The sequence below is a fragment of the Mustelus asterias genome, chromosome 4 (assembly GCF_964213995.1).
Source record: "Mustelus asterias chromosome 4, sMusAst1.hap1.1, whole genome shotgun sequence".
Taxonomy (NCBI): domain Eukaryota; kingdom Metazoa; phylum Chordata; class Chondrichthyes; order Carcharhiniformes; family Triakidae; genus Mustelus; species Mustelus asterias.
Window position 1 is genome coordinate 145,040,420 of NC_135804.1, and position 12,030 is coordinate 145,052,449.

General features: G+C 40.1%; 1 protein-coding gene across 1 annotated transcript in view; it reads right to left on the minus strand.

Moving 5' to 3' along the window:
- Positions 1-306: 306 nt before the first annotated feature.
- Positions 307-12,030, minus strand: part of atg4a (autophagy related 4A, cysteine peptidase) — a 46,033-nt gene continuing 34,309 nt past the window's right edge. The window contains exons 9-13 of the mRNA XM_078211883.1: positions 11,304-11,382; positions 9,643-9,788; positions 5,656-5,712; positions 2,604-2,715; positions 307-1,689 (exon numbers count right to left, since the gene is read on the minus strand). Coding sequence (XP_078068009.1) covers positions 1,625-1,689; positions 2,604-2,715; positions 5,656-5,712; positions 9,643-9,788; positions 11,304-11,382 — 459 coding nt within the window. The 3' untranslated portion in view covers positions 307-1,624. The remainder of the gene's footprint in view (positions 1,690-2,603; positions 2,716-5,655; positions 5,713-9,642; positions 9,789-11,303; positions 11,383-12,030) is intronic.

Genomic DNA, 12,030 nt, shown 5'->3' on the forward strand with positions numbered 1-12,030 from the left:
TGATCCATCGTACTGGTGGTAAAACCCCAAGTCCAGTAAAGTTATATTGACATTTAGAAGTTAGAAATTCATATCAATTCCCGCAGCCCTGCCAGCAGTTTTTTAAATGTTCTTTATTGCCTTTGCACCTTGACCACACACTCGTAAGAAAAATAGAGCATTCTATTATGATTTCAAGCTAACCTATTTTAGTTCTCCTGAGCTAAGTATTTATTAAAAAATTATTAGCAGGTACATGACCCCCTTCAGACATTTCTCAGCAAGATTGACAGGACTTAAAAATATTTCAGAAGCTAAACACAGAGATTATTTTTGAGGTTATTTAATGTGTAGTATTTTGCATCCAGCATCGTTCAGACGAGAATCAATCCCTTCCCACTCAGAACAGCCAAAGTTGCCCATCATAAATAATCTTAGTACATACTGCTGAATATTTGGATGCCTGAGGTATTATAAAGCCCAAGGACATTGCAGTGCCATCTCATGTTCGCACATACTAGGTAAGCTACATGTCCATCTTAAAAGGGGAGCTGATATCTTGGCACTGGGTAGGTTGTGCTGACGTGGAAGAAGCTGGTGCTGATATCCGAGAAGCTACAAGGGGTACATTTTTTTTAAAATGGCTATATATTTCCTATATTTCCAAGCTGGCATACAGCTCCTATATGACACATGCTTTGAACATGCATCACTTTTTTTTTAGAAAAAGCAAGCATTTTTGTACGGTATAGGACTCGTACAGTTTTGTTTTCAATTTCAAAGTTCGCAATAATCAAAAAGAAACTTCCTGGGAATTTAAAAGGATTAAAATGTTATCGTACACGCCAGTATATAAACACTGCACTGATGCAGCTTATGCTCAAATTTGGATTATTCTGAGGGCCAGAATGCACAATAATGGAGTGTACAAAAACAAATACTGGGTAGGAAGCTATAAATACATTGGAATTGCAGGATCAGTATATATTTGACCAAAAGTGGAACAGACCGTACATGAAGTGGTACAGGTTGAAAATGGAATTACTTATCATTAGATATTTCACTTTGCAAAATTCAGAAGACTTGGAGTGGGAATGCAGCATTAATGAAAGATGACTCGAATTACAATTCAAAACAAGCATCCCCGAGTTCAGGTAGATAAAGAGCAGATAAATGGGGAAGATCCTCATTTGTCCAAGAGAAGGGCTCCACAAGCATAAAGTAAGCATAATGCTATCATCCTTGTGCATCAAAGATCCTCTTCAGCTCAAATTCTCTCATTTTCTCTCAATGTTGTCCTGCCCCATATTCACCAACTCCTTTCAAGAACATTTTTCTAAGTAACACTTGCTCTTAGTGGATTCCCAAAAGTGGAGAAGATCCGTTCTTCAGAAGCTTTCTGTCTTTTCCTGTTTTGTTCAGAAGAAAGTTAAGTACATGAGGTTGTGAGTAAACTACTTGGAAGCAACTTGCTCATTAAGTGAGAGTTATTTCATTATTTTCAAGCATGCTGCAAAGTTCCTTCTGTCCTTATGAAATCAGGCACTTGTCTTGTTAAAAAGGCTGCTTGAATGATAAAAAAAAACAGTCGACAGTCTCTGCTGTAGTCATTCAACAGCAATGTTTCAATGTCCAACTGGGTGCTTTAGACATTAAGGATTTCAAATTCTTCCTCTGACTCAAAGAGTTTGTCAGCTGGCTCAACAAACTCTGCAGGGCAAAGAGCACAAAGACAAAATAAACATTATTAGTGGCATGAAGTAAACCCAGATTATCATTTCATGATACACTCAGAGAAGAATGAAATTATTGAAAAGCTAATTTTAGAACAAATAAAGAAAAACATTTTGCTTCAAAGTAATGAACAGAATAGAGTACAAGAAAGGAGACAGAGGTAAAATTATTAGGATTATTCAGTACACAATTAGATATGATGGGAGTTTTGATGTACTAGAGGAATGAGCTTTAATTAACTCTTTAATCAAACCTTTCTCATCCCTAACTTTTCTCATGCTCATATTTGTTTTGGTGCAGCAAAACAAAAAAAATTCTTCATTATCCTTTTTTTAAATGTATAATTATGAAAGGACGACTCTAACAAAACCAACTTACAATTATATGGGACTTTTTATATAACTAAGTATCCCAAGGTGCTTTAATGATGATTGATGGGCAGAGCAGAAAGTAGAGGAAAAGCCGGGGGAGGTAAGAGAAGGGAAATAGGTGAATTTTGATGAGGCTTCTGAGGAGGAGAGAGGGGTAGCAAGGCAAATATGTTTAAGGAGACAGTTCTGTCAGCGTTGCTGGAGTGGAAATAATATTGCAGGCCAGAATTGGAATAGTGCAGTGTGTATTCTGAGGTGTAGGACTGAAGAGGACTGAGCTGGTGTGGAGTTAGGTCCTGGATGAATTTAAAGACAGGAATCTTAATATCAGTTTTAGGGGAGAAGATAGTGAGCTAGTGAGGATAGGGTGACAGGTGAGCCAGACAAAATGCAAGATAGGATATGAAAGCAATGTTGGTGAAGCTGGGGATGTTGGTATGAAGAACATATGGAGGCATGAGGTGACTAATGGGATAATACAGGAATAGACAAGGAATAATGTCTCAACGTGAACCGTACCTGCTCCTGTGGTCTGCACTTCAGGTTTGGTTGCAGGTATAAAAGGAGGCCAGTGTGCAGGATGCTTCTCAACCAATTCAAACATCCGGAAGCTTCGTGTCTTCAGAATTTCCTGTAGTTTTGACATATTTGCATCGTTAGGCATGAGCTCAATACAATTTTTAACGTTACACTGTAAACTATCTTTATGAGGGGCAATGGATTGCTGTATATCCACTTCAACTCTGAGATCAGATTTTGAGTCTATCCCAGACTGATCAGGATGAAAGTCTTCCCTTATTGTCAGCTGTATGGACGATGAGATGAGTCTGGGGGCAGTCTAAACCTGGGTCCTCATGGGCAAAGAGTCCACAGTACAAAACTATCCAGGTATGGCACTAAATCATTTTGATGCAAAACCAGTCCTCACAGATACCAGTGCTTATGACATTAACCTAAAAATGACCCATGGTACACTCCAAAAGAGGATCCCTTCTTAAAGTTCAAACCGTCATTTTTGAAAGATATTTCCTTGTGGTTTGGGCTTACAGCCAAAAAAAATGTCCATCTTCCATGAGAATGCATCACATTTCAGGAGATAGAATTGTGCCCATCAGTAACAAGAAGGCTCTGGTCCTTAAATGTTACAAACTTCTTCAGAATTTTTTTTTTAAAAGTAAAATAATTTAGAAAATGAGAAACAAATCCAAAAGAGTAGTGAGCTCAAAGAACATGAATTTCAATGCTAACTTAAATCAACCTTAAAATCGTGTGGGAAGAACTCGGGAGCCTGCCCAAATGGTGACAACAGGGAAAAGAAATGAAGCACCATCTCAGGATGAACAGAGGGAGAGAGATTTATCTAGACCACATCTGAATAACTGTGTCTTGAATATGGTACACACTGCTGTCACTGTGTGTTTGTGGTGGAGGGAATGAATGTTGAATAATATAACATAAATAATTTGAAGGAAAATGTAGCTGGTCTGACTAGTAAGTTCGCAGACGACACAAAAATTGGTGCGGATAGTGAAGAGGATTGTTAGAGGATACAGCAAGATATCGATCGGTTGGAGACTTGGGTGGAGAAATGGCAGATGGAGTTTAATTCAGACAAGTGTGAGATAACGCATTTTGGAAGGTCCAATGCATGTAGGAATTATGCAGTAAATGGTAGAACGCTTAGGAGTATTGACAGACAGAGAAATCTGGGCGTACATGTTCACCAATCAGTGGATAAGGTAGTCAAGAAGGTATATGGCATGCTTGCCTTCATCGGTCGGGGCATTGAGTATCGCAGGTCATGCTGCAGCTGTACAGAACCTTAGTTAGGCCTCATTTAGAATATTGTGTACAATTCTGGTTGCCACAGTACCAGAAGGATGTGGATGCTTTGGAGAAGGTACAGAAGAAGTTTATCAGGATGTTGCCTGGATTGGAGGATATTATCTATGAGGAGAGGTTGGATAAACTCAGTTTGTTCTCACTGGAATGACAGAGGTTGAGGGATGACCTGACAGAGGTTTACAAGATTATGAGTGGCATGGACAGAGTGGATAGTCAGTTGCTCTTTCCTAGGGTAGAAAAGTCAAGTACTCGGAGACATAGGTTTCAGGTGCGTGGGGAAAAGTTTAGAGGAGATATGCGAGGCACGTTTGTTAACACAGAGTGTGGTGAATGTCTGTAATGCACTGCCCGCGGAGGTGGTGGGAGCAGGTATGATAGCGGCATTTAAGGGGCAAATAGATGAATACATGAATAGGATGGGAATGGAAGGATACGAACTCCATAAGCGCATACGGTTTTAGTTTAGGCAGGCATCATGATCGGCGCAGGCTTGGAGGGCTGAAGGGTCTGTTTCTGTGCTGTACTTTTCTTTGTTCTTTGAAGGTGACATATTGGGTGCTGATCCAGTGGGTTGCTTTGTCTTGGATGGTGTCAAGCTTCTTGACTGGTGTTGGAGGTGCACTCATCAAGACAAGTGGAGAGTATTCCATCACACTCCTGACTTGTGCCTTGTAAACGGTTTGGGGAGCCAGGGGGATAGTTACTTGCCGCAGAATTCAGTCAATGACCTTCTCTTGTAGTCACAATATTTATGTGGCTAGTCCAGTTCAGTTTCTGGTCAATGGTAACCACCAGGAATTTGATGGTGGGGATTCAGCAGTGATAATGCTACTGAATGTCAAGGGCAGTTAATTAGATTCTCTCTTGTTGATAGTCATTGCCCGTTACTTGTGTATCATGTGAATGTTACTTTCCACTTATCAGCCCATGCCTGAATATTGTCCAGGTCCTGTTGGATGTGAGCATAGAGTGGTTCAGTGTCTGAGGAGTCATGAATGATTCCCTGCAATCATCAGCATATGACCCAATTTCTGACCTTATGATGGAGGGAAGGTCATTGTTAAGGCTGCTGGAGATGATTGTGCCTAGGACACTACCCTGAATGACTCCTGTAGCAATGTCCTGGGACTGAGATCATACACCGCCTATAACTACAATCATCTTCTTTTGTGCTAGGTATGACTCCAACTTGTGTAGACTTTTCCCCCGAATCCCATTGACTTCAGTTGTGCTAGGATCTGGAAAACTGAATTATGGAATGACATACTGATGCAGTAGGGACATTTTCCTGAGGTTGGCCTTATTGGCTATTATATAAAAGAGCTTTGCCCACAGCCTAATCTGACGCCCCTGATCTTTATCAGATGTCTAATCAGATATGCTGGCACTGGGCATAAAACTTCTGAGAATATTAAAATTCTATGGCCCTGTTACTCTAGTCAAAATAAAATAATTCGAGGAAAATCTTGCATAAATAACAATCTTATTGTTAATTGTTAATCTGATGAACATTGGCACGGAGTCAGCAGACTATTCAACCCTAGGATCATCATGACTGACGACTGACCTCAATCCAAGCTTCACTGAATGCCCTTTCAAAATTAAAGCAGCCTTGTCACTTTTCTTTCAATTTCATGGAAACTCTGCACATTTCAAATTAAAGTTTAATTCATTAAAAAGGAATCAGGATTCAGATTAAGACTTAAAAAAATGTTTTATGTCATACCTTCTGTACAGAACTACACCAACTTTCAAAATCCCTTTCGGTGTTGAAGAAGAATCCCTGGAAAAAGGAATAAATGTCCAGGTAAATGTGAAAATGAGTAGGGCATGCAAGTTTACGCAATCAGCCAACTTCCACACACTTTTTGACAGCACGGGATTTAAAATGTTTAAATTGAATCGATTTTATAGGGATGAATGTTCAAACCATCACATGGACATATGGCTGAAAAATGTCACTTTCTTGTCATCTCCTTTACTGTATTTATGTAACCCAAAGGGAAAGGCAGGCAGAGTTTATCCTCAAAGGTTTTTCTCCTCCTCCTTCAGGTCCATGTCTTAAAAGACCATTGGCAACCATGGACTTCCATTGGATTGGTCCATGATTATGCTTGGCAAAATACTGCAGTGGTTGGCCATTGCCTTCTGGAATATGGCTGACCAGGACACTTTCCCACTCGTACCGCTTGCCATTGGGAGGATATACAGGCAAACTGTATTGGCATGTTATGGAGGCACCTTCTATGACCATCAAGTCCTGAAATGGGTCTTGAACCCAGAGTCTCCAGCTCAGCGGTAGGGAAGCTACCATTGCATCACAAGATCTCTGTATTATCCGCATAGCTAGAACAAATCAAGTAACACGTATTTGCTCTGTAGAACAAAAAGTCTTCCCCATAGAGATGCTCCTGTTCTTAAATGAACTGTTTGGCTTGGAGGAAGAAGGTAAGAACTAAACTTGCAGTAAGTGCTACCCCAGGAAGTTCTTATTAAAACCTGGTGGTGAATCAACCTACACGGTTGATTTGCACTTCCTAGCTGCTGGTGTGCTCTAACGTTGGGAGGATGTAAACAGTGATGTTCACTGGGGGTCAGCACTGAAACTATCACTATATTTTTATAATACATGAATTAGAAAATTCACAATCTGGACATGTGTAAATTTCAGATGACACAAAAATAGGGAACCCGGTGAGGATTTTAAAAAAGTAATTTGGGAAATCTGGTCAATGAGTTGTTAAACTAGGAGGGCATATATTTATGATTACCTTGACAAAACAAAAGGAGTAGTTAGTTCTCTTTGTAATTCATTTACAGGATGTGGGTGGCTAGCAAGGCCAGCATTTATTGCCTCTCCCTAACTGTTTGGCTTGCCAGAACATTTAGAGAACAGTTAAGGGTCAACCACATTGCTCTGGGGTTTGGAACCGCATTGCTCTGTGTTTGGAACCACATGTAGACCAGACTGGTTAAGGATCACAGATTTCTTTCCCTAAAGAAAATTAGTGAACCAGATGAGTTCTTGTGCCAAACCAGTAGTTTTCGTGGACAATATTATTGATTCTAATTTCTTACTGCAGATTTATTTGATTAACCAAATTTAAATTCCTCAACTGCGACTATGGAGTGTGAACTCAAGTCCAGGTTTGGAAATGTTCTTAAATCAATGGCTTTTAGGGCATAAAATGCCCAAATATATATATTTTTAGAAAGGGTATGAGAACACGGAAGAGGAATGGGGCTAAATAGTTAGCGCTGACTGAAAGACAATCTAGTCATAATGGACCAAACAAACTTGTACAATAAAACTGTGATTCTGTGAGCTTGCAGTGCAGCACAATCTCTGTTTCCATAGCTCCAAGTGTCCAAGTGTGTACCAGGATGTCAAAAGCTGCAACTGCATCTTAACATTCTGGTCAATCTGCAAGACGTTCATAGAGAAAATCCACTTTGGAAATAAATCATTGCTTCATCCTAGAATCCATAGAATCCATAGAATCCTGACAGTGCAGAAGGAAGCCATTCGGCCCATCGAGCCTGCACCGACAACAATCCCACCCAGGCCATATCCGTAACCCCACACATTTACCCTGCTAATCCCCCTGACAGTAAGGGGCAATTTAGCATGGCCAAACAACCTAACCTGCACATTTTTGGAGTGTGGGAGGAAACCGGAACACCTGGTGGAAACCCACGCAGACACGGGGAGAACGTGCAAACTCCACACAGACAGTCACCCAAGGCTGGAATCGAATCTGAGTGCCTGTAAAGTTTTCCTGGAACTCTGAATGTCAGACTCTGAGAAACCTCTAACTTTCCTGTTTGGTGCACAGGTTCTCCAGAACTTTCTACGCTATGAGCAACCATTGTGATAAATCTTGTTAAATGTTTTCTGTTATAGTCATCATTAATCTGTTTATCTAATATTGAAATAGGGTTCCTGCTGATAATCAAATCACTGTTTTGCCAGCAGATGGTGCTACTGCACTTTGTAAAGAAGTTCAACATTGTCGTGTACGCTGGAGAATGGCAGAAGATCAGAGGGAGACAGACTGTTGGGTCTTCACGGTGCTAGACCAAGAAATTCAAAGTAATCAAGTGCAACACTCTATTGATAAAACTGCATTGCAAAACTCTCGAGCAGCATGAACCAGTTTGGAGGCTGGAGAATTTAAATGGCTATCGAGATATGGAAGAAATAAAAAGGGGAGCACTAGGCTGAGCTAAAAAAAATTTTAAAGTTAAATTTAAAAAGGTGCATTCAAACAAAACAACAAATAAATTAAAGGGGAGTGCCTGTTTTTTTTTCATCCATTCATAAGATGTGGATGTCGCTAGTTAGGCCAGCATTTACTGCCAATACCTAATTACCTTTCGAGAAAGTGGTGGTTAGCTGCCACTTTGATAAAGTGTCACATTAAAGGTTTTGTGGGAAATATAAGTTCATGGTATGGAGTTAATATATTGACATGATTAGAAAATTGGCTGTCTTACAGGAAGCAGAGACTAGGCATAAATGGGTCTTTTTCAGGCTGGCAAGGTGTAATGAGCGCTGTGCCAAAGGGATCAGCACTAGGGCCTCAACTCTTTACAATTTATATAAATGACCTGGATGAGGGGATGGTTGTCAATAACCAGAGCTCATACATTTAGAGTGATTGGCAAAAGAACCAGAGGTGACACCAAGATATTCCAGTACTGCCTGAAGGGGCGCTGAAAAATGTTTAATTGTAACATTCAAAAGAGAATTGGATAAGTATTTTTGTCTTTTTGATGAGGCATTAAATGGAGGTCTTGGGTGCCCTATCTCTCAGCATGGGCATAAAGGGGCCCATGGCACTATTTTGAAGAAAATTAGGGGTGTTATCTCTGGTGCTCTGGCCAATATTTATTCCTCAATCAACATCACAAAAACAGATAATCTGGTGATTCTCACATTGCTGTTTGTGGGAGATCACAGTATTCAAAATGGCTGCCACGTTTCCTATTGTACAACAATGCCTACACTTCAAAAGCTTTTCAGTGGCTGTAAAGCATTAGTGACAACCTGACGTCATGAAAGTCTTGTCTTTCTTTACTTAAAGGGAAAGAAAATAGGGCTATGGAGAAAGAGCAAGGAAATGGTAGTTGGGTAACTCTAAGAGCTAGCACAGGAATGATGGACCTTCTGAAGGCCTTCTTCAATGCTATATCATACTATGATTCTATGAATAAATGTGATCCTAAATGGATGAGTGGGCTGAATGGCCTCCTTCGGTGCCCTAAGTTTTCTTTTTCATTCTTTAAAGTGGAAGTGGATAAATATTTGATAGATCAAGGAATAGAAGGCTATGGGCAAATGGCACAGAAAAGGTGCTGAGGTCGGCATAGATCAGCCATGATTGTATTTAATAGTGAAACAGACTTGAAGGGTCTGGTAGCTTATTCCTCCTTCTATTTCTTGTGTGTTCCATACACACATGTATCATTAACATTCAAAACAGGATCCTGATTTAAATATGTGAACATTTTATAATTTAGCTGGGACTCTGTTAGTGGTGTTGTCCTCTTAAATGAGGGAGCTTGTTACTGCTTCTTTTCCTGGTGGCTTTGGGCTCATACCTAGCTCCACTTTATTACTCAGACAAAACAGTCCAGTAGGTGAGCCTGATCACAGAAACTATTACTCTTGGTTGGGATAGCAAACAATTAATTCAGTAGCGTCACTCACTAAAGCTACCGAGGGGTCAAGATGTGTAATTTTCATACGATGTGGTATTCGCTGGCAGTGATAACTGTAATCGTCCACGCTCCCATCGTCCTCTGTCTCCACTGCAGCCTGTGTCGTATGAGGATCCAAATAGATTAATTCATCTCCTGTGTAGACAGAATATTCGGGGTAAGAGCAGATAAATGATACAAATAAAATGTAGTGACTGCTCAATGCAAAACCTTGAAGAGACCTTAAAGAGTTTAAAATGACTACATACCACCACTAACTACTAATGCAGAGACACCGACACAGGTCTATATTGCAATGACCCATTCTACATTATTGTAAAATACTGGCTATATATATTCACTGTCCATTGCATAACAGCACCACTAACAGAGTCCCAGCTAAATTAAAAAATGTTTACATATTTAAATCAGGATCCTGTTTTGAATGTTAATGATACATGTGTGTATGGAACACACAAGAAATAGGAGGAATAAGCTACCAGGCTGTTCAAGTTAAAGCGATACACTAGTCCATTACTGGCTGTTCCTAGCCCACATGATGCATCAAAGCACTTTCTGGCACTGCTATACAGGCAACTTCCAGAAAATAAGATTGTTATGGCAATTATTTATAACTGCAGGATCTTTGTTTCCTGCTTTTTGGTCACAGATTCTTAATCAGGCATTTTCAGTCAAGGCTACAGTTTCACTGAATGGTATCATTCATTATCATGTGGACTGTAGCAGTAAAGGGTTTTTTACTTTCTCAGTATTAATAACATACAGCACCATGTTAACACATGAACGAAGATAATTTGTTCTACAAAGAAATTGGAAGGGTACTTGAGGACAGAATATCGTCTTAATGAGAAAATTCAATAAATCGAACATAAATGGCAAAGTCCAAGCTGCTTAGAGTCTGAATTGACTAAGAGGCATAAATGACTGCTTCATCATCCAGATTATGACCAGGAACCATTGTATGAAATTAGGAAATAACTAAAAGAAAGGATGGGGTGGTGTGGTTTTCTTTTCAACAGTACTTCAGCAGCAGTGGTGTATTTAAAGGTGTAATGCTGAGCATGTGGGATTAATACATACCAAAAACCAACCAAGCTTAGACCAAACCAACATGATGTTAAGTGGATTATGAAAATAAGACAATAATGGCAAAAACCCTAAAATCCTGCAGGGCTGATTACAAAAAGAAGGGAAAGAACTTGTTAAAGTGGTGATCAGTTGTGCAGAGAGTCTTTAAAGCACGGTAGCTGAGGTTAAATTAAATTTTAAAAATGCATTGTGTATCACAAACAGTAGGAGGGAAATCCCAGAAGAGATGTATAGGTGTGGTGAAGAGGAGAACTTAAATCATACTATGACAGAAAATAAGCAGTTGCCATTTTGCAAAGTAGACCAGGGGATTGTCAATAGGCCTGTCCATAAATGGTCAGACCAAGACAATAGTATATTCTGAATGAAGAACTACATCCATTTGTACCAGTGCTCTAAAGAAATGTCTACAAAATCCAGAATGTAGTGCAACACCCAAATTGTACTTTCCTCAATGGGTCTGAGATGTCTACAAGTTGCAGCATTTACTTTTTCACTTGATGGCGTCACTCGGTGCCACTATTTGCACCAGTCCTGAAACTGGTAACTTGAGGTACTTACCGAGAAATCCTATAAAATAATAAGCATTGTTTGGTTTTCCTCCTAAGACTCCTAAAGACTGAGGCATTTTAAAACATTCCTAGAACAGAAAATAAAGAAAAGAATATCAGAATTTTAATTATCTGCATCAGGTTTTAAAAGTAACCAATAACACATGATTAAAAATGGATTAAAAAACGGCAAATACTGGAAATCTGAAATAAAAAGAGATGATGGACCTTAACTTCCTTAGAGTAGCGATCAGCATTTGGATTGCCATTCCATGCCCACTTACCAGCTGAATTTCTACAGTGCCAATCTCACTTGACCTTCCTGACTCAGGCCGGGTGAGAGTCAGGCCGGGGGTGGGTGGGGGAGTTGATTCTCATGCAAGTGGGGGTCAAGAGTGGGGAATACCCGTGGTGGGGTGAGGTGAGGTGGGGTGGGAAGGATGCTTAGTACAGGGCAGTGGGGGGGGGGGGGGGGGGGGTGGCATGGAATGTGGGAGAGTCTCCTGTGAGGTTGGGAGTGTGGATGTGTCCTGTTTGGGTACTGGCCTGGATACTTAAAACGGTCATGCTGAATTTAGAAGCAGTTTTATTTCTAACTTTTTTAGAATAATTATTAGTGTGACACTGGCAGAACCATCCCAAGTTAGCAATTTAAATAGCTTTGCAGGATGGCTCCCAGTGCAATTGTCCAGGGGAATTTAGCGCCTCTGGACAATTTCTGCACAAACCTTTACTCG